The sequence below is a fragment of the Rhododendron vialii genome, chromosome 2a (genome assembly GCF_030253575.1).
Source record: "Rhododendron vialii isolate Sample 1 chromosome 2a, ASM3025357v1".
NCBI lineage: Eukaryota > Viridiplantae > Streptophyta > Magnoliopsida > Ericales > Ericaceae > Rhododendron > Rhododendron vialii.
In genome coordinates, this window is record NC_080558.1 from 787788 (window position 1) to 815584 (window position 27797).

Here is a 27797-nt window from a genome sequence, read left to right on the forward strand (position 1 = left end):
AATGCCAATTGTGCAAATTACACCCATTTTTTGGGTAAATACCCGTGTTTCATTTGGTACCTCTAGGTCCAAAATCGTCTTACTTTTCTTTGAAAAACCACTGGCCCAAAATAATATACTTCATCCTTCTCCATTCTTTTTGTTCCTTAATCAATTTTAACAGGTTAAAAAATTAATAATATATCTTTAAATCCATAATAAATTTCATATCGAATATGAATTTTGTTTGATAGATCTCAATTAATTCTATAATACAATATTTTTGAAATCACATAAAATATTATAAATTACTCCCTCCGTCCCTTTTTAAATGTCCTGCTTCGTAACTCCAACTTATTAAAAAGACATCATCATTACACCTTTCACATCAACTTTTTCCTCCACTTTTCCTACTTACCCATCATCATTACACTTTTACTCACTAACTTTTCAAAATGAAATCTACTTTTAGGGACAAAATAGACAATTCACCAACTTTCACCCTCCTAACTTTACAAAATGGACACTTATTAAGGGACAGCCCAAAATGGCATACTGGACATAAAATAAGGGACGGAGGGAGTACAAGATATAATTAATTAAAAAGTGACACAAACTCTCAAAAGAAACAATTAAATTGGGACGGAGAAAGTAGTAGTTGTTTTTTTCCTTTTTCGAACAGAAATATCATTGAGCAAGTTCAATTTAGACTCATTTGGTAGTTAACACTAAAACTATTTCAAACAAGTTATACGCTACTTTTATCTACTAATTCGAGTCATTTTCTTCAAAAACAACTTATAAGTTGACCATGCCAAGTGAGCTATGCCGTTTTTAGCAAGAATTAAACACGATCCTCTGGCACTACGGAGTAAGGATAGACTACATATATACTTTCTCTTTTGAAAAGGTCAATACAACGAAGGACTACGTTTTTTGAATGATGCTAAATTGAATTGACACATCATCGAATCATTAAAAATATTAGATATGCATAAACCCCCTATTTTTACGGTGCACACATATAGAATTTAATCTCATTTTGAATTGAAACATAAGAACTACGTTGAAACTGCAATGTAGTACAAGGTTCAAATTGAAGAAATCCAAACTACAATGACCAAAATTACGTCCTGCTAAAATCATATGGACCCATGCTGTAGTTTACCCACATCTCCCTTTCATTTCATTTTTACATCCCTTTGACCATTACTACTTCCCATCTCTCTCTCTCTCCCTGTCTGTGGTACTGCAACGGTGTAGTCTACCAATGCTATATTTCTCTTTCATTACAACACTTTGACCATTTTGCTTCCCAACGCCCTCTCTCTCTCTCTCTCTCTCTCTCTCTCTCCGCGCCATTAGAAGAACAAAAACCACTCCCAGAAGTGGGTGTCCAAAGGCCAAAGGGTATGCGACTATATTTGCTTCAACCCGACACTGTTCGTTGAAAATGGTGATGGAAGCAGTCCTAGAAGACATGGGCGAAGGCACCATGCAGTGCTTAGACCACCCTTACAAGAACCACACACCCCCGGGCGGGATCTGCGCCTTCTGCCTCCAAGAAAAGCTCGGCAAGCTCGTCTCCTCGTCCTTCCCGGTCGCCATCTTCCCTTCCGCCTCCTCCTCCCCCTCCCCTTCCTTCAGATCAGACTCCACCCTCTCCGTCCGACATAATACCCAGAACGACCCTCACTACCATCACAACTCCAGGCGGCCGTCTCGGATACCCTTCTTCGCTTCTTCCGGCCAGAAGAAGGATAACAACAACAACATTATCCGAAGCGTCGACCCTGTTGTTTTCAAGCGAAGCAAGTCCACATCCACCGGCGGTGGTGGCGGGATGCATTTCATGGACTCGTACAGTGAATTTAACAGCCCGAGGAAACGGGGTTTCTGGTCGTTTCTACGCCATCATAATACTAGTAGTAACAAGACGAGCAAAGAGATTTGCTACGGTACTCCATCCACGTCAACCATGAGGGGCTTTCCTCAGAGGTCGCAGAGGATAGAGGAGGAAACGGCAGCGGAGGAATCTTCTATTGATAGTCCGAATCACGCCAGGGTCTCCAGATCCAGATCCGTCGGCTGCGGGAGCCGGAGCTTTTCCGGCGACTTCTTCGAGCGGATCTCGACCGGGTTCGGCGACTGCACACTCCGGCGAGTCGAGTCTCAGAGGGAAGGCAAGCCCAGGGCCACCCCCGGGCGCCGCGGCGGAGGAGGGCAGGACTGCATCAAGGAGAGAGTGAAGTGTGGTGGGATATTTAGTGGGTTCATGATTGCGTCCTCGTCTTCTTCTTCCTCTTCATCTTCTTACTGGGTTTCATCTTCCTCTGCCGAGGCGGCAGCGGCGGCGGCGGCGACACCGGGGGCGGCGGCGGGGCATCTGTCTCATGGGAGGAGTAAGAGTTGGGGTTGGGCTTTTGCGAGTCCAATTAGGGGGTTCAAGCCTCCTTTGAAGAGAGAGGGTTCTAATAAGAATGCTGCTACTGCTACGCCTAACCTTAATGCCATTCCTTCACTCTTGACTGTGGGAAGCTGAATGAAGCCAAAGTTTGGCTAATTAGGTTTATAGTGCTCATTACCCCTCTCTCTCTCTCTCTCTCCATACTTGTTTGTTATGATTGTCTATGTATCCACTAGCGTTTGGTAAGGTGTTCTTTGAAAAGTTTGTATTATTCTTGTGAATTGGTGTGGCTGAATCTTGGAGTCCAATGCCCCCAAGTGGGGTTTTCAATTGTTGGATGAAGATCTTGTCTAAAGCTATGCTTGTCTCTCCCTTGTTTAAAAAGAGGGGAAAGTTGTGAAAAAGTCACTTATGGGTCTTGTAAAACTTGGTTCATAGAAATTGTTTGCTGGCATTGAATTGTAGCTTTTGTTGTTCTTTGTAACTTTATATTATTGGGTAAGGGATCTCTTTACATCCTTTACATTTTCATGGTGAATGAGTTTCCACTTTGCATGTCTCGAAAAGGTGTGTTGATTGAAGATTTCTATACATGTATGCATGTATGGAATGGTCCCTATGTGTTTGATTAGTGATATGATGTCTAACTTTTGGGAATTAAATTGCAAACTTGTGCAGTGACTTTTGTGCACCATCATGGTCAATTTGGGGCATAGATGTCTCAATTCCAGGAGTTTAGTAGTGTCTCTGTCCCTCCTCCTTTCTAGCTGGCCTAAATTGTAAACAAATGACCTGCATTATAATCCCCTTTACCCGCTGGTGTAGCCTTTTTTTTTTTTTTTTTTTTTTTCCTGTGCGAGGATTGCTCATGTAATAAATTATGTGACGCAAAATGGAATCAATTACCGTCTTTTCGATCGTATTGTCTGAATGCAGAAAATCAAACTGACTAGAAATCTTGTCTTGAGAACAATGGACTGTTAAGAGTTAAAAGTCAATTACTTTGAAAACAAATGTAATGCTGCCAAATTTTTGCCAATGTTTGGTCATGCTGATTTTTGTACGGATTCACATATTGATGGTTTACATAAGGTGATACATTTGGATCTTAATTATATACACATAATAAGTGCGCGGGAAAACAAGCGAAAATAGGAATGTGGTATGAAAGTGTTTTTTAGAAAAAACTGATTGTCAATATTCGCAAGAGCAAAAGCGTAAAGCAAGAATTGAGAACCGGGGGAGAGGGGTCCAATCGAAAGATCATGTCACTCTGGAATTTGGATCATCAAGCCGTACTCCTAATGCACTCAACAATTACCACCCAACAGAGAAGCCATTTTTATTTATGAAAGAAAAAAAATTCACAAATCACCAGCTGGGCACGTGCAGTGATCATCCCAGTTGCACAGGGAGTATTTGCCTTGAGCTAATAATTTTCCGCAAGAAATGAGGAGGAAAAAAGAAAAAGAAATCACTCCCAAGTTTCCAGTCAAACCCCAGCACATGATGTTTTGGTGGCTCACAGATCTAATCTAATTTATGGGGACTTGGCTAATCAAGATTCCAACTTATTAATTACTACTACTTCTACTACTCAATAATTATTAGTTGCCTCTCTAACAATTTTAATTAATTGGGGGACCAACCTCGACAAAGAGCTTTTTGGAAGCTAAATTTCTTCGGCTACAGAATCTATCATCTGAACTAATAATGTGAGATACACATAAGGTGAGGACAAGAGTACAAGGCTCGGTGATCTTCAATTATTTTTTTTCTCCTTTTTCGTCTTTGATTGCAATGGTTGCTGTTTAGTACTGTAATAAGGTCTTAGATTTGTGGCAGAAGTTCGAGTTTCGATTATTTGGGCGCCGAGGAATTAGGCATTTTAAATCGTCAGATGTCACAACTGATAGCCAAGTGATAGGCACCCTATACTCCAATGTATTTGATAGAGGTTCGAACCTCACTAACTATATAACAAACAATGTTGACGTTTACCAGAAAAAGAAATTGACAGATACCAAGATGATTAAAGAATTTTTGCGATGTTAATGCAGGATTTACGGTATTGCACACATCCAAAATGGGTTTTGAATTGACATAAGGGAGTTCAAAGCATAGGGAGTTCAAAGCATAGGGAGTTCATAGATCCAGGATGAACGCCATAGCCATAGGGAGTTCAAAACATGCATTGCTCCCTAGCCCGAAGTCTCTTATGGGCCGTTTGTATTTTGAAGTTGTGTTTTGAAGTCATCTTTGGTCATACTTATCTCTGTATTTTGTTATCAAAATAAAAAAATAAAAATTTCTGTATTTTCGTTCCACACTTTCTTGCAACTATATGGATATGAGCAAAGTTATGAATCTCGTACCATATAGGCCGGTACTTATTGTTATAGTCCAAATCCAGTGCCATACACCTCTAACTTCGTTCCGCCTCCAATACTGGTCGGTACCGATGATATCGGTCAGTACCCGTCAATACCGGACGGTACTGACCAATACTTAACAATACCAGACTACTTAGAAATTTCTTTTTTCCTTCTTGTACCGGACAATATCGGTCGGTACCGCTCAATACCGGACGGTACCGATCAAATACCAGACTATTTTTTATTTTTATTTTTATTTTTAATAAATGTGCACATCATACTAATAAATTCTTTAATTATGAGAAAAAAATAACACTAATAGCGATAAATCCGAAACTATACCCGGTGTCTCACTAGTACCAGTACATACTGTATCAATTGAAAATCGGTACTCCAGCCGATATGGTATTTAGAACCCTGGATATGAGTATAAGAAATGACTGGCTGAGAAATAAGTTCTCATTTCTCAAACAACTTGGCTTTGATTTAAAACACAACTCAAATCAACAACAAGAACAGTGACCAAGGTAAAAAGCCAGCGTGGCCTGATCAGCTGGCCAATAGTCTTGCATTCTCATTAATTCGTTCTTTCAACATACGAAAACTACACATAAAAACGTGTATAAATAAGCTACTCCTGGTAGATACATGCATCCAGAATCACGAAAGAGACACATGATTGCACAAAGGACACAATAGCAAAAAGCCATCAATGGAAAAAGGCTGTTTGGGAAAGACTCTCTGTAGTTCGGCACAGACAGAAAATGATCCATGAAGGCTCAAAAGGACACTACCTTGGAATTAACCCCACAAGCCACACACATATGGACGAACCCGCTGTTACATTACCTGGGGTGGACCTAAAAGTCACATTATTTGTACGCAAGTGTGTGAGTGGGCTCGGGCACGAGCGTAAAAGCGTTTTTGAAACACATATCAAATTAATTATTGAAATCCGTCAGATCAAGAATTGAGAGCGTGAGCAAAGTACGAGTATTGAGAGCGGGAGCAAGCGCGTGACTAAGGGGCGGACCCTTTTGTCTTCTTGTTACAGGGAGATGATTGTGCATCACTTGAAAGTGAAAAGGCTTCTTGATAAATGAGTGATGCTACAGACCAGGACATCAGCCCATGCTCCAACCCATGCTCACTGTGATTGGTTTAGGTTATTATCCTGTGTGGTGTAACTTGATTGTTCGTGGTGCAACTGTGTGTACTAATTACCCTTTCTCCTGGCTACTTCCTATAATTTCAGTTTAGTCTTAATTTTGGAAATGTTTTGCTCTAAGATACTGACCTTGTGCTTCGGCTAACTGTTGCTCTAATTCTCTAAGCTTATCCTGTTCTTTTTCTATGAATCTAGTAAGCGTACTACTATATTGAGGTCTATGGACATATAAGGGTGTACGTAGGAGTCTATTTACCAAAAAACTCTGAGTAAATATTTCTTCTTCTAGTCTGCGAATATAAATTGAAATATGCTCTCTCTTGTTCATGCATGCAAAGATATAAACTTGTAATGAATATTTGTAAATCCTACTCGGTACTTACCACCACATGATCCAGATAAACTGTTTAAAATAAATTGGATATTGTAAACTGAATGATATATATGATTACCCATTGATTAATCTTTTCTTTTTATTATCACTTTACTTTATGTGCCAAAACCTTTTTCAAAGAAATTCCTTACTTTCCTTCTTAACCTACCTCCGAATACTATGTTCCCTCAACGCCACTCTCTGGCAAAACGGGTTTAAGACTCAAGAAGGCTTTATGATTTAAAGGCCTAAAGTCATTTCTTCGTTAAAAATTTTGGATTTTAAATACTGACGATAATCAAAACTGGATTAAAATCTTTGGGTAATGCAGACATATGATTCATACAATATTCACCTTATTTATGATCATAGGGGATTTCCCTTTCGGGAGTCCCTAAAGAAAAATAAAGAGCTGAAGAGAAACTTACAATATTATTACTGCAAACTGATAATTACAAAGACTCAATTGCTGAAGATTGACTCGACCAATTACAAATGCAACAAATGCTTATAGATAGCAAGTGTTCAAATGCTAGGAGAGTCGTACCTACAAACGAAAGACTCGATTCTATTTATAGACCGTCTTAAAGTTACATGACTGGCAACCTATTAAGAAAAGCGATCCGGTTTTTCAAAGAGAATAGTAGATGCCGCGTGATCGCTGGCCCGCATCGTCACGTCTTTCAACTTTCTTTTGAAAAAGAAGACCGACCCTCTATTATTACAAAGACTAGTGACCGAAAGTAGCTGGACTAATTATGTCTGTCTGGTGAGAGGTAGTTGAAATAGTAAAAGCTGTCCGGCTGGTGGAGAGTGGTTGAAACTGTCTGTCAATCTTTGCTTTCGGCAGATACTTCCAAATAAAGTATCGACCCATGTGATGACAGGGTTGCTGTCTATCATGGTGGGATACCTTGACTTTACTTCTCATCCTTCCATGGTATTGTTGAGATTATGGAGGGCTTCTTCATCAAAATTGAAATCTTCATCATCTCCATGATTGGATGGGCTAGATAAATCTTCTCCTGTTAACACGGCTCTTTGCTGGTCTTTTTGTTTTAAATAATACCTGACTAAATTATCATGTCCTGTCTCAAAGTGAAATTTTAGTTCTGGAATGTGATCATTGGACCTAATTTTTTGAAATAGGTCTTCACATATTAATGGTGCCTTCCCGTAGTCATACAGACTATCATAATGAAATCCTTCAGCTATGGTGAAGGCAATGGCATGCCTGATCTGCTTTCTTATGGAGTTTGTTTCGCAAATCCATGGAGCATCATTATCACAATGATAAATACGTCTGAGGATGGTATTTGCTGGATTGGTGTTGATATGGATGTTGTGGTAGGCGGGAATGAGTTGTCCTGTAGACGTCCATTCTGGAAGTTTTGATTCCACTACCGCTTCAACTGCTGTACCCTGTTCTGCCATGGAATTAAGAACGCATGCTGCAATTTTTCTTCCAAATCTATTAGTATCTTCGGGGTCATGGAATATAATTTGTTGAATATATCCAAAATCCAAAAGAGTTACTTCTGTAATTTCCACCTCTTTATCTTTGAAATTAAGATAAAAGGGTTTGAAATGCTTCATGTCTATGTTGGCCATGGGAATGCTGTAAATGAGTTGACACATACAGGTCATTCTTTCCAAAGGTGTCTGAATGCAAGTCTGTTTGATCTTCGGACATGGAACAACATCTTCTTCTTGTAAATAGAGGGTTTTCCAGGAAATAGTGAGTCCTGGAATACATCCTTCATTTTGATTGATCTTGATCAATTCTGAGAATAAGAATTCTTGGAAATGAGCTCTGTCTTGTCTGGCTAAGTGCTGAATATGGTTGATAACATCTGGGGGAAATTTTGAAAGAAAATTGATTGCTTTTGGTTGCAAAAGCTCTATTGGATTATATTCCTTACTCCACTCACTCTTTTCTTCATCTTCCAGTGGGGAAGACTGCTTTCTCACTTTTACCAGTGGGGTAAAAGGGCTTTTGATCTTTTTGAGCTCCTTCTCTGATTCTAACAACTTCTTTTTGAGAGTTGTTATTTCTTCTTCAAGCCTTTGCTGGTTATTGATTAACTGTTGATTGGCTTGCTCAAAATCTTGGTTTTTCTTATTTAAAAGTCTAAAATTTCTAGTCATTGTTTCGCAATGACCACAAAATCTTATTTGCTGAGCAAATGGCTGGTTAGAAGGTGGTTGGTTGAAAACCTGGTTATTTTCAAATCCTGCAATCTCAAGGGCTGCTTGCGTATTTAATCTTCTGGAGGACTCTGAAATATAAAAATTATATCCAATGGCGCGATTTGCCCATTGATTTGCTTCAGCAAAAGTATGAAAATCTTTCCATGTTGAGGAAGAGATTCCATCAATCTGTTTTAAAACTTCTGGCCAATAGGAATAAATTCCTGGGACACGGCCTATAGCTACACAATAAAATGAAAATCTTTTTGTTGGGTTCGACCCATTTTGTTGATTAAAGAAAATATTTAAAGCATTTAAACATGCTAAGAATCTCGGAACATCTTTGTGAGAGTCCCAAAGATTATCTAAAAGACACTTCTGTTCCTCACTGATATTATGGATGAGGTACCTGAATTTAGATCTGGATTGTTCAGGAAAAACTCTGAGAGTCACACTCCCAAAGGTTAAAAACTTTTGATCTGTTCTGGTTAAACTGGCTATGTTGCTTGAGGATGCCATCTGAAAAATTGAGAATGTTAGCATTTATTTCTCTAGATAAATAATCTGCTAAAGTATTTTCTTTTCCTTTAATATGTTCAAATTCTACTGTGTAACCATTACCTGTTATTGTATCAACAAAATTAAGCAATCTACGAGTGCTAATCTTTTTCTCATTGAGAAGCTTATGAAATTTAACGATTGCCTCACAATCTGTTCTAACTGTAAATGGTTTGAATAACCATAACTTAAAGCTATTAATAGCGTTAATAACTCCAAATATTTCACAATCTATACTGGCTAAATTTCCTTTTTCTTTGTATTTTCCACTGGAGTATCTACAAATTTTTTCTGTAGATTTTGCTGAATACTTGGTGGGTTTGCTAAGGAGTATAGCTCCCCATCCTTTCTCGCTTGCGTCTACCTCTATTACTATGTAATCATATTCTAATGGTAAATCTAGTTCTGGTAGATTTCTACAAATTTTTTTGATTTTTCTGACAAGATCAATATCTTGCTGGTTGAAGTATCTTTGACCGGTTGGGGTCGTTTTACTGTACAAGGGTCCTACGATTTTGCTAAGATCCTTTATGTAAGGTCTAGCATAATTCAAGGTTCCTAAAAATGACTGGAGCCTTTTCTTGTCTTCTATTTTGTCTGGAAATTCTAAAATCTTTTGTGCTATATGTGGTTGTAACTGAATTTTTCCTTTTCCTATTCTTATTCCTAAATATTCTATATATTCTTTATTCAATTTCATTTTCTTTTTACTGATAATTAAACCGCTATCAATGAATAACTGAAAAGCTATCCTAAGATGCCTATAATGTTCCTCCTGTGTTTTACTGAAAACAAGAATGTCGTCAATGTAAACAAGAATAAAAGAATTATAATTTTTAAATATGCTATCCATTTTTCTTTGAAAAATACTGGGGGCTGTTTTTAAGCCGAAGGGCATGACAATCCAGTCATAACGTCATTGGGGACATGTGAATGCTGTCCATGGTCTGCTGGACTGGTCTAGCATAATTTGCCAAAATCCTGATTTACAATCAAATTTACTAAAAATTATTGCGTCTTGAATACTATTGATAAGCTGTTCTTTACTGGGTATATCATAACTGTCTATCTGAATATTATCATTAAGGCGCTTGTAGTCTATGACCATTCGCGCTTTTCCTCTTTTGACTTCTGCATGATTTCTTACCATAAAGGCTGCACTTCTGTGAGGACTGATACTTTCTGTGATTACCTTAAGATCTAGTAATTCATTAATCTGTTTTTCAAATTCTTCTATATCTAAAGGACTATATACTATTTTCTGGGTACTAATCTTAAAGTCTGGATTAATGATTTCTAAGTGTGCTAAAGTCTTGGTTTTATTCCAATGTTTGATTGGATTTTCTCCTAAAATCTGGGTTTCTTCTGCTAATCTAATTAATTCACCTAACAGGTCTTTATCTGTTCTTTTTCTCTTTTTGCGATCAAGAACTGACAAAGAATGTTCTATCTGACAAAAATCTATTATATCATGGTCTATCTGGATTAATTGCTCTTCTAACTGTTCTTCCATTAACCATTCAGATTCTGTTTCGACAGTATCATCTATGGTTTCTTCATATAAATTTAGGTGTGTATCTGGAAATGGTTCATCTCTTAATGCTTCTGCTATTTTTTCTTTTATTATCCTATTTTCGTCTGCTATTTTTTCCGTTTTGTTTATGGTTCTACCACGCTTAGCTGACAACTCTGATTCTAAATTCTGGGCATGAAGTGTTTCTATCTGTAGACTACATTTATGAAAGGTCACAAAGTGTTTGCTAAATGTGATGCTTCCATTCATGCTGTCTATAAAGTTTAATCCTAAGATAAACTTATAGCTGTGATTAATATCTCCTATCCATACCATGGGTAATGGGTAGGTATGTTGCTGTTGAAGTCTGTTAGTAAAACTGATACTGCTATGCATAAGACATGTATCATAAATAATACTGGTGTTATTCATGAGATCTGCTCTCGCTATATAACCTGGTTTTGTAAAATATTCAACTGGTATAAGGTCACGACTAATGTGACTTTTGCTGGCTCATGTGTTTACCATAGCTTTGGTTTCTATGATCTTTCCTGGATTCTTTCCTCGAGTTGGTAATAAGATCTCACAATTTATTTCTATGAGGCTATTTTCTCCTATTCTGTTGATCGACTCAACAATGTTGCAGTGATCTTCTAGTATCTCAACTGATTTTGAGGGTTGGTTTTTCTCATGTAACTGGCTTCTCAGTCTACTGTTTTTTATTCTATATGTCTCTATTTCTATAGATAAAATTTCTATTTTCTTTTCTAACTCACTTACTTGCCTTTCAAACTGGAATTTGGTTCTATCCAAATCTAACTTGACTGTGGCTGCTTCTAACTTGGCTTTTTGAAGTGCTAACTTTGAGTTCTGGTTCAAAACTGGTTGCTGTATGCTTCCACTTAAATCTATCAAATCTCTATCTATTTGATGGTTTTTCTTGAGACAAAATTTACAAATATTTTTCTTACATTTTTCACATATGCTTCTAAATAATCTAAAAGGATAACCATTGCATTCTGAGCAAGGTTCACTGTCTTGGCCTATATTATATTGCCACTGGTGTATGCATTCTATATCACTACTTCTAATCATATGAGTATATTCTGGTAGATAGCTGGGAAGTTCGTCTTCTGAACTACTACTACTACTGCTATCATTATTTTCTAAGAAATTTATTTCCTCCGGTTCTGTACTGATCAAACTGTATATTGATTCAGTATCACTATTTTCTAATTTTACTTCTATAAACTCTATATTATCAAAATCTTCTAATTCGGTTATAAGATTTGCCTTCTCTGTGTTTCTCTGGTTTTTCCCTTTATTAGGGCATCTGTTTGCTAGATGATCTTCTGAATCGCATATAAAGCATTTACACTTACGATTCTGAGTTGGCTGAACTCTTTTTCTAAAATGTTTCCTAGGTCTTGGTCTGAATTGTTGTTTATTGGGTGCTTGACTGTAAGACTGACTTTTCCTATATCTCTTTCTAGGATAATAGCCATGTTTTGGATATTCATAATTATATTTTCCTGTCTGTGATATTTTCTTATGGTATTTATTGGCTTTCTTCTGATATTTATAAAATTTGTTTTTCTTTTTCTTTTTCTTTTCTTTGCCATATCCATACTGTTGTGGAGTATATATGACTTGGCTACAAAAGTTTAACTTATTTTTCTTTATGCCTTTTTGAATTTCAAGTGTGGTGCACTTGTCTCTTAAGACTGAAAAAACAAACTGAATTCTAGGGCCTATTCCTAAATGCTGGTTTTCGTCTCCATTAGTAACCTTCCATTTTTCCCATATTTATTCTCCTAATGGACCTGGAAGTTTTCTAAAAAATTTATCACTAATTTCTGGATCGAGTGCCCTTCCTGTCTGGGATGCAAGAGCTATAAAGTCATTATAAAAACTGACTATATATTTCCATTTATGTAACTTAAGCTGTTCTAACTGTCTCATAGCTACATTCTGGTAGGTGGTATTTCCTCTATTAGGATCTGCTCCTATGATTAAAGTTTTAACTAAACTGGTGAAATTGTAAACATTTGGTCCTTGGGCTATTAAAGCCGCATATTGGGTTTCAAAATCTCTTTTGTAGGCTTCTACAATTCCTTTTGCTGTATCTCCTAAAAATGATTCGCAATATGACCACATCTCTGCTGAAGAGTGCCAATTGGTCATTTCTAAAAGTTTTCTAACTGAGGCTTGTTCCCATCTGTCTATTACTGCTTTGTGAAACAGATGATCAAATGCTGCAATGTCTAGCATTAATCCTGTACCTGCTTGTGCCATAAGAGTTATATCTCTATCTACTGGTAACCTTTTTCCATAGGTTCTGAATTCTAGTTCTTGGGCTGATGGCTCAATTCTAGATCTGCTAATTGGAATGTTTCCCATCTCATATACTTGATTTGGGAGTACTGGTGGAGTACTGTCATATGTTTCCATTTTGACTTCTACCATATGACTCTCTGTACTTTCAACTGGTGGTTGGTAATACCTAGATCTAGGGTCTGAGTGGCAAAACATATCTTCAACTGAAAGATTGTTTTTCCTATTGGTATCATATTCTAAAAAATTTTCTTCTAAGACAAATATATTATTTTGTATTAAATATTGTCTCTGAGAACTATCATCTAATTCTGGATGCTCATATTCAAGTTTCTGGGTATAATATCCTTCCAAAATTTGGTAGTCATAATAGTCTAAATATGGTCTATAGACTGGTTCCAAAAGTTCTTTTAACCTAATTCTGTCTGACTCACTGAATTTAAATAATTGATCTAGAGTGAACTGTGGCTGTTCATATGCCATATAGATATGTTCTGTTTCTATATCTGTCTGAATAGAACTGCTTACATCTGAATGTCTTCCTGCTGAAACGTAATTACTGAACCTGAGATTAACTTCTCCTGAGCTATTAGTGTAAAAGCTATTATTATTAGGCTTAAGCTGCTGCTTGGGAACTAAATCTGTGACTTTCCATTCAAGTCCTGCTAACATCTCTGAATCTTGTTTTTTGGCTTCTATGACTTGAATTCCTCTAGTGCCCAAAGCTTTCAGAGCTTGATCTGTTCTGAGCTTATATTTAGTGCTACTGTGATTGCTTAACTTTCCTACAAAACTTACACATGCTAAAAGGTTTTGTGCATCTGGGATCATATGATATCCTCTTGCCTTAATTCCTATTCTTATATGCTGGTAGAATTCGTCTAGTGTTACCTGGAAATCTGGTGTGGAATAAACAATCTGGCAGTTATTGTTCATGTCTAATTCCATGCTACCTATCAAGGCTTGCTCTTGATTTGTAAATCTATTGTCAAAGATCATGACTAACACTTTGGTTCCTAAATCCTGTCTAGCTAATCCTTTGATTCCTACGGTGATTAATCCTAGGTGTATAAGGCCTAGTCTTAGCTTCTTGAGCTTATTGAAGCTCTCCTGAGTAATCATTTCTAAAATTTCTAACTGATCTTCAGTTATCACATTGATTGGTTTTTCCTGATAGCTGGTATAAGTTCTAACTCCTCTATTGAAGAAATTCTGTGATTTATATAATACTGCTGGGTCTAATATCTCTAAACTGCGGTTTCTGAATCTGTCTAGTTGCATCTCTGGATCTATGATTCCTTCTATTCTATTCTCTTCCACTGGCTGTTTTCCAAATACTTTATTAAATAAAGGAATTCCACTAACTTTGGTTTTACTGCTGGATGCCATTACTGAGTTCCTGAGGATTGAGGGATTTCTGGTTTCTTTCCTTTGTTTGGATCTGGAGTGCCAAATATATTGTAATAAAAGGTATGGTTCTGCAAAGATCTATTGGATCTTTTGGGTTCTAGATATCCGGTTGAGGCTGAAATACTAATCTGGTTTATCTTGGAGGTTAAGGCTTCTAAAGCTTTTCCTTCCTGGAGTTTATCTACTCTAATAGATAACTGATCTATCTTATCCGATGTTTCTGCTAGTCTATGACTAAGGCTGATCAAAAGTTCAATAATTGTATTATTCTGCTTAATAATAGTCTCGTCTGTCTTTCCTGTTGGCTTAAAACTGGATAATCCGATAGGATCTGGTTAAACTTTTCCCGAATTTTCTAATGCTATTTTATAAAATAAGCTATCACAACTATTCATTCTCCATTAGCTAATTGTTTAACTTCCACTAATAGAATCTCTATTTTCTGAAGTTTACTATCTAATTCTGTCTTGATCTGTACTGAATTCTGTTTAATCTTTTCTACTTCTATCTTGAGACTTTCAACTAAATTTCTAGTTTCTGTTTCAATATCTTTAGGTTGAGTACGTAGTATCTAACTTACTGGTCAGATCTATAATATCCTGTTTGCAGGGTAATTTATCTGATGTCGCTAGCTGTTTTTCTTCTAATTTACTAATTCTTCTGAGTATTTATGAATGTAATTCCTTGAAATAATCTAAATTTTCTAACTGCTTGCAAGATCTGGATCTACTAATCTTATCCAAAATCTGAGTGGTCTGTTCAAGAGATTTTACTGAAAACTCTTCAAACTGGTTTCTGGTTACTATATTACCTCTTACCTCTAGACTAAATTTCTTATCTAGACTATAACTGAGTTGTTCTACTAACTGGAAACCTGTTTTAATTTGAATATTCTGTTTGGATTGTTGAGATCTAATTTCGTTTAAACTAGGGCTAATTGCCTTAATTAATTCATTTATCATAACAAACTAAACAATGAAAGTAAACAATAAAAATAATTAAACTAAACAATGAAAGTAAACAATAAAGGATAATTAAACTAAACAAATAAGAGATCTTTAATCTGGCTACTTGAATTAACAAATAGTACTGTAGGCTCTGATACCAATTTTAAGCTGGGGTACTGTGTAAATAACATGGTACTGTGTAAATAACATGCGGAAATATGAATGATAGAAATTAGAAATAAAATAAATTCAAAGGGGTTCTAACCGTGAATATTCAAAAGTTCTGGTAAACTATTATAAAAAGTACTGTAATTTGTCTTAAAACTTCTGAAAATATTGGTCTAAACTGTAATTATCTTACTGTCTCTTATGTAATTGTTTCTACCACATCTGATTATTTTCTGACCTGTCCTGTTTTATGTCGTGGGTCAGTTGTCCTGCTTCCTAGATTTTCTGTTGATAAATATCCTCTAGTTATAGTTGAAATTCCTGTTCCGAGGAAAAAGAAAGGGGTTGGTAATGACTTTTCACTGCCAAATCATTAAGGTGCTCACATTGCTGTAGAAAGTGAGATTTTTCCCTTTACCCACAGTGATGTAGAGAGTTTTATGGCTCATGTAAAGTTTGACTTGTCTTCATTTTTTCAAAGGAGGGAGGGACCATGTACTTTCATTTTCTAAGTTTCTGTTTGGTTCCTTGATTACTAGAGAGAAAACAAAGGAAGAGGATTTCTTCACGGATCTGAGCAAGCAATGTTACATGGTCTAAGGGAGAGAGAGAGAGAGAGAGAGAGAGAGAGAGAGAGAGATTAATAAGTTGGCATGCCAGTATCTTTTAAACTCTACTAAAATTCAATCACTGCTGAACACCAGCAAGTTAGTAAATAGATGACCAACATGGCAACATGCCACCACTGTTATACCGGTTTTCTATATAAAATATAACTTGTCCTATAGTATGAGGAAATTATTCAATACTCCCAGTGTATACTCTATTCCCTCACATAACGTGTAGGGCCTACATAAGAGTATGCACCGAGAGTAATGGATAATTACCCGTATGGTATGTTAGGAACAAACGTAACTGTTATAAATGAAGAGACAAAAATGGTATGCTGCTTTTCACTAAATTATCTGAGAAGCCGGATTCTCAAAATCGATCTCTCCCATTCCTCCATCTTCGTCTTGGTCTTCATCGCCACTAAGTTCCTCATTGTCATTGCCGAGCTTATCCATTTGTTCAGCGAGCAATCTCTCCTCCCTTTCACTCACCTAAATATATGCCACGAATTAAACAACGTAACTAGTGCCTATATTCAAAAGATTTGGGTAAAACGAAAGAAAGCAAATTTAAACTTCTGGAATCAAATAACAGAGATTCGACACTCACGACTCTAGGTGCCTCCTTCAGAGCAAGTTTCCCGTTGTGACGTCGTATTTCTTCCGTGCAAGCTGCAATTGCTTTACCAAGGATTGATATCCCTTGTTCCTGTTCCATTCAAAACAAAGGAGGTCAAGGGCCGAGAAATTCAAGGAGGAAGAAGTGAAAAAAAAAATCGCGAAACAAGTGAACAGGTTATTTTACAACAAGCCTAGGCTGTTTTGACAACGTTTCAATGTTAGCAAGAAAAGCAAAAAAACACATAACGAAGCAAGTGCGTCTTTTTTTTTTTTTGGAATGGCAAAAAAATTTTCATTAATCTTGAAATTGTTACATAACGAAGCAAGTGCTGACATGAAGAATTCGCAAATAGGGTCACACTCCATTCTAATACAGTCAATGAAGAATTCATCTGATGTTCTTCAATTACCTTGTCAAGAGTCTGGGTAGTAAGAGCATACAATGGAGGAGCAACAACACTAATTTTAACAGGGCAGTCCTTGTTGCTAGCAGCTTCAGCTTTCCGCATTGCTCCCTTCATTATCAGATATGAAATCAAAGTTCAAAAAACGGTAACCGACTGCAGGTTTGGGAGAAACAGATCACGTAAAACAGAGGCAAAGGAAGGGCAGGGCAATGATAAGACCTTAATGTGAAGAACACCATCGAACTCGAAACATTTCATCTCAATATCGGCCCGAATCTTCAAAGGATGCGGGGTCATTCTTCTCCTAATATTTTTCACCAAAGCATCTTTAACTTCTTCTGATATAGCAGGAACGAACTTAGTAACCTACCAAATGAAAGTTGGACCGCGGATATCATGACCGGTAGTAAGAAGGTGAACCAAAAAACCACATTGAGATAAAGATTTACCTCCTTTCCATTGGGACCGATTTCCTTAACTTCACGGCTGAGGGAATCAATAATGGAATCAGGATCACTAACAATCGACTTGAACGCCTGCGCAACAAAAGCGTAAAAGAAAAGAAAACGCTAAAACGAAGCATAGCAAAGAAGTTCAATCTAGCTTTGGATTGAATGTACCAACAATTAAGAAGTTCGCGTGACAGAATCTACCTCAATAGCATGGCCATATTTCCGGTAAAAAGGCCATCCGAATCGGACATAAAGATCCTGCAACAAACAACTTGCATTCAGCAGTAGCCATATGGTTAATGAAGAGCCCTAAAATCATCTATTATAAGATATATACTTTGACATGGGCAAAGGCTTTTCAGCACATGATAGGTGCATCCATGATTTACAATAAACTTTCCCAAAGAAGGATGTCTCAGGTTCATGACATGCCTTTTTTGCCACCCTCAAAAAATATACTTTCAAAACCCAAATTTAGTTCTTCCAACTTCAATGGGATGCATCAGCACAAGAAAAAAAATTAATAATATGGCAATTCCAAATGAAACTATCAGTACCACCACCACCAAACTTAGAACATCTGAAAGCCAATTTAGATTTTCTGCAGACAAATGGAACCGGAGAATAAGCGATGATGTAAGTTATTCACTCTTGACAGAATGATGTTGAAGATAATCTTGGTGATTTTAAACTACCATAAACATATTTATAGTGTATGCATGTGAAATCTATCAGAAAAAAAGCACTTCGATGTCGGCTCAAACACCCCAAGCATTGCCACTTAACAAAACAAAAAATGCTACCAAACTAAACAGCAGGAACCAAAGTAACAACTTACTTCTTACGCCGAAAACTTGGGGAAACTAGCAATATAGTCATCTACCAAAAATAGTGTTTTACACATCAAACGGCAAGTTTATACAGGTTAAAAAGCTGCGCGCGCACATTATGTGCTAGAAACATGCACTTGTCAATATACATTCATCATCATGTGTCTGTACTCCATATGGAATCATGGATGAACATTGTGTGTGTATGGCCAAAAATAGAGTAGACATCCTACATCTGAAGTTATCTCTTCGACAATGCAGCATCGGAGCATCTCCAATCGGTTTTTTTCACCACTTTTAGAAATATTGTTGCACAGTTCAATTATATTTCAGTACAACTACTCAAGTTCTCCCGTTGGATCAAAACCATCGATCGCAATGTGCCAACTTTTTGCAAGAATTTTGGCTCAGCTATGACCAAACTCTGGCTCCGACAATAAACATAGATCACCACAGGAGGAGCTCTCGCGATTTTTTTATATTTTGTATAAATTTTTAGATTAATCATTCGTTGAGAGGAATTCAAAAAAGTAGAAGATTTTGACCAAAAGTAATTAATCTTTCACAAAGAATTTGTTTTAACAAGTTGTCTTTTCTATATTGACTATCGTCTTATGCTTTTCCAACTTCGGCTCATATTTTTATAGGAGAACTTTGCCAAGTCGAGACGCATGATTACTGAAATAAAATTTGACCAAAACCTAAACACGAGATCATTGAACGAAAGGTAACCAATTGTCTTTATAAACTTTAATTTAGGCCAAACTAACCCAAAACCCCATTTACCCTCTTCTTAATTTTCTTGCAACTCCCTCCATCCAAAAAGATTTTCCGGTTAGCAAAACGAGAACTTTAAAAAAAAAGAAAGCATTGTTAGACTACCTCCAAATCGACTTCCATCGTCTCAGCAACATGGCGCATGATCGAGTGAACGAGCTTGCTCTTGTTAAACCGATGTTCGCACGCGATAACATCCTCTTCCGCCACCCTCCGCTTGCTGAGATTGACGTAGCCCTTGTCAGCCTCGACGCTGACGACCATGACAGGCTCTACGCGGCCGACCTTGATGAGGCTGTTGAGGCTCCTTATACGGCGTCGCGAGAGCTCCGTCAGAGGGATCATGCCCTCGGCGTTGTTGTACTCAAGGAGGGAGACGTAGGCGCCAAGGTCGCCGATGGACTTGACCTGGACCATCACCGCCTTGTCCACGTCCGGGTACTTGGATTCGTACATTCGGCACTCGAGGTTGGGCGCCATGGTTTAATTGTAATCGGGTGTACCGCTTCTGCTAGTGTTAAAACTTTGTAGCAGTGGCGGCTTGAGAAATTCTTCAAAGGATGTTAAAAAAAAAAAAAAAAACTTGGGCAAAGTTTGTAGAGGCAATGGGTGTGTGTGTATGTGAGAGAGAGAGAGAGAGAGAGAGAGAGAGAGAGAGAGAGAACTGTTACGTAACTTACGTTTCGTTTTGGTGCAGTTGCAGAGAAAAGTACGTAGGGTTTCTGCGGGGTATTATGAACGGCGCGAAGGGTCAGTTTGGCGGGATAAATTTCACTTTTATCCCATCAACTATTCTATATTTGTTTAATTCGTCCCTAATCTGTCAATTTTTCAACTTGATACCTACTTGGTCTAATTTTGACAAACGGTTCGACGTGATATGGGGTACATTTGGCGTACACAAAATGGTGTGCTCATATGTTTTTCGTATCTGTTTACTAGACAACACCCACTTTTTTTTTTCAATTATTGTTCTCAATAATACATAACTAGTCAAATCTCTCTTTCAATTACTTATTACTCCCTAGACAACACCCACCTTCTTTTTAGTTAATCAATGTTCTTAACCGTATTATTTTTAAAGGAAATGTTTTTTATTTTTCCCTGCCATCCAATCGACAAAATACGTTGTATATATGCACTTCTTCTCGTTAATCACAAGATTGAATCACGATAATGAAGTTCAATATTGTTGTCCCTTATAAAGAACAAAAAATAGTCGTCGTATTTCAGTAAGTAGATTGAGAATCCAAAATTAGACTAAGTGGACATCGATTCGGAAAGTTTTAAGAACTCAATAGATTAAGGATGAAATACAAAGAAAATCATATTAGGGGAATAATAAGTAGTGGGCACCTCAACGAAAAGAATGAATTGGGCCGTATATTCCTAGCCCAAGTAAAACAGGCATTTTTTTTTAAAGAGCTCGTATTGAAAGACTTGACCAGACAGAACTAGGCCCAAGGAAATTCTAGACCATTTTGACCAGAAGTAACTGGGCCCTAAAATTGGTAGTCTTAAAAGACTGGACCGTGTGTACTCAGCATTTCTAAGTTCTCGTTTTGCAAATCAGACTTCTTTTTTTCCGGAGGAATGAAGTCGTATATATAATTAATTTTTGATTTTTTGATTATAATTATTTGGTAACGAATCTTTCAATTATGGAAATTGGTAGCTCAGAGTTTTACTTTCTTGATTTGTGTTGATTTTTCTTTTTTCTTTTTTTGCTTCATCGACAAAAATTAGTGGTTTCTACAATCTATATTATAAAATAGAGCGGATTTTTGTTTACACATACAAAAAAGAGCACATTTTCAGCCGTCAGATCAAATTTTCAATAGGTTATAGCCGTCCAATCAATTCCTTTAATAAATTTATTCTCTCTCTCCCTCTTTCGTTACTTCTCAAGCAATGTCGCCATTTTTGGAGATAGACATATTTTTTCTTTATTTAACAACATGCCTTTTTTTATCAAAAAGTTTTTTCTCCCTATTGTTAATCTTAAACTCTATTATTGTAGTGTTGTGTATTGTACATGTCCAGTCATCCATAAGAGAACTCTATTCAATTACTTTCTTCCATCAGCTGAGGTAACAATGGAAAAACATTATAGAAACTTTAGTCACAAAAGAATAAATTTATTTTTTTTCAGTAACAAGTAGTTTCACCTATTTCCTGAATGCATGATTCGAAGTAGTAGTGCTTGATAAATTGTCTCAGTTGTAGGCCTGTAGCTTTCCCTTGATTTGAAAAGGGGAAAATTAACTCAAGTTCTAACATTCAGTTGCAAGAATCACTTCAATTTTAAAGAAAAAATAACATTCGTTAACTTACAGGATCGAAGTGGAGTTTTAAAATGATTCTTTTTTTTTTTTTGGATTAGTTGTTGGTTGAACTATATTGTTTACGAGTGTGATATAAGTATTGGTTGATCGTGATAACTGTTAATGAATGATTGTGCATAAGTTAATTAGAAATATCATATGGGTATATATATGCTCCTACTTTTTCAATGGTGTGGTATTATTTGTTGTGAAACTATTCTTAGAAGAAATTAGTTCAATTTATCCTATTGGAAGAGAATTTTAAAAAATAAATTATAAAATTTTCCATTTGGGTTTGTTAAGTTGTGATCACTAGAAGGGAAGGATAATTTTTTTTAAGTTGTAATAAAAAAGTGTTGTGTCGCGCCTTCTTTTTTATTATCGGCGTGTTGTGCCGTGCCTTTAGGCACGGGCAATCACTAGTTCTTGATACATCACGATTAGGTCGAGTACATATCCTTTAAATTGCCTCAAAGGTGAGGCTTTATGCCCCCATGCACCTAGGCAGAGTTCGATTTCCGTAAATCTCAGCTTCATGTTTGCTGATCTCTTTCCTCTTTAGTTATTTTCGTATTTCCTCTCCAGTTAGGCTTAATTCTCAATTACGTTATAGTTTACTCCCTCCGTCCCTTTTTAAGTGTCCCGCTTCGTAACTTCAACTTATTAAAAAAACATCATCATTACACCTTTCACATCAACTTTTTCCTCCACTTTCCCTACTTACCCATCATCATTACACTTTTACTCACTAACTTTTCAAAATAAAATCTACTTTTAGGGACAAAATAGACAATACACCAACTTTTACCCTCCTAACTTTACAAAATAGACACTTATTAAGGGACAGCCCAAAATGAAATACTGGACACAAAAAAAGGGACGGAGGGAGTAAGTTTTTAACCAAGCAAAATTGGAATTAATGTCTACTCAAACGATGGCTGAATAAAACCAAGCTTGTGAGTCACCTCCTCAGAGGAACAAAGAAGAAGATTTTATTTTGGCTTTATGCACTACATAAGTGACACGTAGCCAAATTTTAATTGTCCTAAATTATTAGGTACGAACCACTAAAATTATAGTACTATTTTTCTCTCCATGACATGGCAGTGTGTTGAGCCAGCTGGCATCACCTGTATTATATTTTGATTTTGGTTTGTCTTTAATAATCACAGAACATTTTTTTATTTATTTTTTAAGTTGGTATGAGTTGGCCTAATTTGGGTTCTTAACCTCCAGAGTTTCTCAGCCACGTTGCACTTTGTGCAAAAGAAGCAAGGGAAAATGACGGCTAATGACGTGTTTTGATAATTAATATTCGTTAAGGACATTTTCAGCATTAACAAATATTCTCAGCTTGTCTTTGGCGGGTATTAATTATCCAAATACATTATGGGCCGTCATTTTCTCAAGAAGCAAACAATGGCTTATGGAGGAACCCGCGTTAGTCAGGGACGGATTCAGAAATGTTGTTTAGTGGGGACACCTTATTAATCATAGTGGGGAAAATTTATTTTTCAAGTTAACGACAATAAAATCGTTACATAATTAAGGTATGCAATGTAAACTACAAAAATATATAACACATACTTTCACTTAAATTATGTAAAAATAAGCACAAAATCTCAGACAAAATTTGAGAGTATGTTTTACATGTACATTGACAAGTTTTAGAATGATCGATATAGTTTTATTAATGATATTATTTTAAAATATTGCTCTTAGACGATTAAAAATAAGTACAATTAAGAAAGAATCAATCAAAGTAGACAAATAGTTCGAAAATCAACAAATATAAATGCACCATATGACGAAATTGAAACATAAAACTAGTTTTATATGTATATTTTCAAGATATATGCACTTGTTTATGTGTAATAGCACACTTAATTTCATAATTATGCAAAATATATGAAAATATAACAAAATTATTTTAATTTCGAGCGGGGCACATGCCCCCCTTTCCCTCCGTCCTTAGCGCTAGTAGATGGCGACATTGGTTCTCCAGAATTATTGAGGTACGCGTAAGTAGACTTGGTTAAAAAAAAAGAAAAAAGAAGAGCCAATGGGGAAATTTGTGGGTTGAAACTTTTTACTTCTCAATACGGAGTATTTGGAAAAGCAAAAGGCCAGATACAGAGGAACAATATGATGTTCTCATGTTTGTGTAGTTTCTTATTTGAGGTTACAGTTCTTTGATGTTGACATGTTTATGAATAATGCTTGAATATACTTTCTTGGGTTTTTTTTTTTTCAATCGATAGGAGAGATCATTATATTATCTATGAAGTACAAAGTACAAATCACGGGACACTACATCTATTGTGTGAGAGTTTATGAGATAACAAAGCCCAACAACTGAACAAACAAGATAAGCCTAACTCAACTATAAGCCCCATTAAGGGAAGAAATAACTTCAACAAATACAAAGGACAGAATACCCACACGCAAGTGGGAAGACTCGAACTCCTGACTTCCTAATGAGATGCAAAAGTCCTGACTAACTGAGTTAGTCCCAATTAGTTATCTTTTCTTGGTTGGCTTACCCAACAAAAGGATAAGAAAGTCAGAAATTAAGGGTGTCTCTCATTTGATTTGGTTTCGCATAATCAGAAGTCAATCAGTTAGAGTTCAAGAAAAATAAAGCATAAACAAAATTAAGCACTATCTTCACTAGACAAGGCAGCTCTTTAATAAGTCAGAATATTCGGATCAACTATCAAGGGCGGAGCTATCATGAATCAAGTGTTGTCGCTTGACACCTATTTCCTTTTTCAGGTTTTTTAGAATAGAGTAAATTAGGTTTAACGAATGACAAAAAAAAAACCTCCACATTTATTTACTAAAATTGGTCAAATTTTTATGTGGATATGACCCCACAATTTTAAAGAAATTACCCCAAGTATGAAGCAATTTCACTAAAATTGTAAGCTTTGCCCTCTTTTTAACACTACAATTACACTAATCCTTGGTCAATAAGTGTGCATAATACCCATCCAATGTTTAAAAAAAAAAATTGGAACTTTTAATGGGCACTTTTTGGTTAAGAATACACTTTTTGCAAACTTATATTCATAATTCTGAAATATCAAAGACATTTTGCACAATAACGCTTTCCTAAGGCTTGTCAATCACCAATAATTTTTTAGTAGTAATTCACATTAAAAAATTTCATTAACAAATAAGGTGAAGATCAATTATATTTCTAAATATTGGTCCCGCTATCAAATATATATTACTGGCTCCGTCCTGTCGTACTATTTATTTGTTTATTATCTCCAAGACTTTTTCGTTGTGGTAAAACCGTAGAAGTGTGGCAGACAGTGACACAAATGGGACTTGACCACTAGCCCTATTTTTTCCGGATGTGGTTCCTTTTTCTTTTTCTTTTTTTCAATTCATATGACGATCTTACATATATGTACCCAGCCAATAAGAAAACGAAAATTTTAAATATAGGTACTGTATTTTTCTAAGAAGTCCAAATAGTGAATTATTGGCAATTAGAATTTCTCTGTCTTACCTAGAGCTTCTTTCTCTATGAAAAAAAAAAAACCATAGCGGTTTTCTCCCTTTCTTCCCCTCCCTCCCTGGAGGGTTTTCACCACCCTAATGCGGCGGCAGGAGGGGAAGGCTTTGCCCTTGATGGGTGTTTTCCTTTCCCATAAGTGATGGATCCCTTCTGTCTAGTAAGAGGTCTTTTCTCTATCGATCTCAGATCTAAGAGTTTCTTTGTGTTGTTCTTTTTTCTTTTATCTCGGCTTCCCTTTCATCATCAAGCATTGTTATGTTTTTTTATTAATGAAAGTATCTTATCATGTTGACCAAAAAAAACAAGAAAACGAAAAATTAATAATGTGCCACCACTACTACTTATTCGAGGTACTTTCCGAAACATATACTCCCTCCGTCCTATAATGATTGTCTGGTCCGCATAATGAGGACGTAAAAATAATATATTTTTTGCAAGAAAAATTTAAATTTTTTTTAACAATTCACTAGATATCGATGAGTTCTTTTAATTTATGAAAAATGTTTGGATTTTTTCTTAAAAGAAATGCATTATTTTTAAGTCCTCGTTTTGCGGACCGGACAAATATTTTGGGACGGAGGGAGTATAAATTATTTACATTAGACAATAACGTGGTGTAGTTCTTCTTTCTGGGAAAAAAGAAAGAGACTTGCTGCTGATTGTTGAATATTGTATCATCCTGCCTATACGTTTTCCATTTATTTAATTCTTCAGTCAAAAGGCATTATTTTCTTTATGATTTATAGAGTAAGAATGACATCTCAACCAATGACTAGATTTGAAAAAGGGAATTCAAACATACGACCTTATGATCAAGCACTTATTGCTTTCTCATATCCGTTTTGCCTATCCCTTGGGGTTTATGCCAAAGACAGATTGCAATACTTCATGACCAGAACACACGAGTTGTTTTTGCTTAAGTGGGGATGAGAAAAGCAATAAGTGTTTGTCTTATGTGAGCTCACACATTAGTACCTCGTGGAAGGTAAAAATCCAAACCGTAGGGCTATTGGAAGGTTCACCTGGTCGTTAGATTCGATGCCTTGAAAATTTAGTCGAGTTGCATGCAAGCTAGTCTGGAACATCTGATTATCAAAAACAAATGCGCTGTTTGGATGCAGTTTTTGTAACTTACTCTTTCGTATCACAAATTTCAAACTAAATTTTACCAAATAGAAAAGGAGATATACATCTGCAAAGCTTAAAACTAATAATAAGCTCATAAAAGAGTTGGCCAAATCCAACCATATACTATAATGACTGAGAATTGGCGTTGTTTATTTTGAGCCATTCTTGTATTGTACAGTATTATTGTTCCTCAGTTTTGCTGTTTAGTAATTTCCTTGTGATTTAGGGCCACATCTCTGAGCTCCGCTGTGTCAATCGCAGCCGCACGATCGTCTGGTCTGTAGTATCCCGTGACCGGGTCCGGACCCCACGCAGTGCTGGTGGTGGTGGATCCAGAATGTTCATGGATCACAGCGTTCTCTTCCACTTGATGGGTGGACGTTGACCCTTGCTTGCCGCCACCAGCCGCCTCACCTCCACGTGATGCTGCCCCCACGGCGTACCCTATAACTCGCCTGTTTTGGTTTTTTCTCATCAAATACAATTAACTTAAAGAAACAGTACTAATGGAATTGGATCATCTAGTCCTTAATTTGGACTGAATGAGACCGTCTGGAACATACGGCGTTTGAATTTGTTCGGAGACTCTTTTCGATCTCTAAGCTTAGATTTGGACCGAAAAGAATCCGAACCCTTAAATAAGTACGAGAAAAATCATTTACAAACAGAAATTTAAAAACTATGGCATTCTCTTTTTTTTTTTGAACGGCAAAACAAAAAAATACTAAAACAAACCTATGGCATCCTGGCCCTGGCAGGTGGGTGTGGTGTAAATTTAGACGATGTGAGAGCATCTCAGATCCAACATCTTCTATTTCTTCATTTGAGAGAGGATGAAACTAACATTTCTAATCAAAAAGTGAATATAGAGAATTTTACTAATCAAACCCAATCATATATTGTATATATCTGCATCTCATCTCTATTTCAAATCTTTATTCAGTTTCACTCCAATCTAATGTTTTCTGTATTTTGCATTCGAAAATTGGAGTTGGAAGATCCCCCATTTACTGTTCCCATTTGGAGTATCAAATTTAACTTGTCCTCCAAAATAAAAAGAGGAAATAAAGGATGGCCAGATGGGTTGAAGAAAGAACTTTTTCCAAATTGATGAAATGGAGAAATATATGTAGGATGGGTTGCAGATGCTCTAATTATGATATTTCCAAGACTGATCAGTTATAATTCGGTACATATTTTTTAATCTAAAACAAACAGATCTTATTACTTACAAAAGACCTCCAACGAATATATTCCTGAGAAATTAATTTTATGCGAAAATTCATAATCTAAGTTGCAATTAATCATGTTTTAAATTATAAATGTATATACTCACCGGCGGATGGCGAGGTGGGAAAGAGCATCTGCGAGTGGAGTAGTAGCAAGATGAAGAAGAAGCTTGGCGTTGGAGAGAGAGAGAGCCATTGTTAGTTTTAATTCTTCCGGCAATAACAGCAAAGGTGTTTGTGTATATGTATTAATTGACGCTGAGAGTCTCCATGTATGTATGTATATATATGCGAAACTATATGACGACGAAATTAATAAAAAGGTAGGACTGGGTCGGGGTGTGTGAGAGAGTGGGGGATTCCGAAAATACTTTGAAATCAGGTAATTCATTCATTCATACCTGAAGACAAATATTACATCGCAATATATAGAAATGCACCAAACTATTTAATCCGAGACACGAGTT

General features: G+C 36.4%; 3 protein-coding genes and 1 long non-coding RNA gene across 4 annotated transcripts; 1 reads left to right on the forward strand and 3 right to left on the reverse strand.

The window, feature by feature from the left end:
* Positions 1 to 286: 286 nt before the first annotated feature.
* Positions 287 to 22253, reverse strand: LOC131317662 (uncharacterized). The gene is made up of 2 exons (XR_009197373.1): positions 22190 to 22253; positions 287 to 482 (listed from the first exon to the last, which is right to left on the reverse strand). It is a non-coding gene; the product is annotated as an uncharacterized LOC131317662 (long non-coding RNA).
* On the forward strand, positions 1160 to 2872 carry LOC131317660 (uncharacterized). The gene has a single exon (XM_058347209.1). It carries the CDS (start codon positions 1433 to 1435, stop codon positions 2519 to 2521), a length of 1089 nt encoding a protein of 362 aa, XP_058203192.1. The 5' UTR covers positions 1160 to 1432; the 3' UTR covers positions 2522 to 2872.
* Positions 16040 to 19748, reverse strand: LOC131317661 (eukaryotic translation initiation factor 2 subunit alpha homolog). The gene is made up of 7 exons (XM_058347210.1): positions 19226 to 19748; positions 17715 to 17771; positions 17511 to 17597; positions 17281 to 17427; positions 17065 to 17169; positions 16644 to 16742; positions 16040 to 16525 (listed from the first exon to the last, which is right to left on the reverse strand). The coding sequence occupies exons 1-7, from the start codon at positions 19598 to 19600 to the stop codon at positions 16379 to 16381; spliced, it is 1017 nt and encodes a 338-aa protein (XP_058203193.1). The 5' UTR covers positions 19601 to 19748; the 3' UTR covers positions 16040 to 16378.
* A 3841-nt stretch (positions 22254 to 26094) lies between the features above and the next one.
* Positions 26095 to 27753, reverse strand: LOC131317663 (uncharacterized). The gene is made up of 2 exons (XM_058347211.1): positions 27438 to 27753; positions 26095 to 26556 (listed from the first exon to the last, which is right to left on the reverse strand). The coding sequence occupies exons 1-2, from the start codon at positions 27719 to 27721 to the stop codon at positions 26292 to 26294; spliced, it is 549 nt and encodes a 182-aa protein (XP_058203194.1). The 5' UTR covers positions 27722 to 27753; the 3' UTR covers positions 26095 to 26291.
* Positions 27754 to 27797: the final 44 nt, after the last annotated feature.

Excerpts from the sequence above, each read along its gene's own strand:
- LOC131317660 (XM_058347209.1), top strand. The coding sequence starts at position 1,433 with ATGGTGATGGAAGCAGTCCTAGAAGACATGGGCGAAGGCACCATGCAG.
- LOC131317661 (XM_058347210.1), bottom strand. The coding sequence starts at position 19,600 with ATGGCGCCCAACCTCGAGTGCCGAATGTACGAATCCAAGTACCCGGAC. Across the intron at positions 17,170-17,280 it reads ATGGTGTTCTTCACATTAAG|GGAGCAATGCGGAAAGCTGA; the intron begins GTCTTATCATTG and ends CTGATAATGAAG. Across the intron at positions 16,743-17,064 it reads CTACCCAGACTCTTGACAAG|GAACAAGGGATATCAATCCT; the intron begins GTAATTGAAGAA and ends TGAATGGAACAG.
- LOC131317663 (XM_058347211.1), bottom strand. The coding sequence starts at position 27,721 with ATGAATTACCTGATTTCAAAGTATTTTCGGAATCCCCCACTCTCTCAC. Across the intron at positions 26,557-27,437 it reads TCCCACCTCGCCATCCGCCG|GCGAGTTATAGGGTACGCCG; the intron begins GTGAGTATATAC and ends AAACCAAAACAG.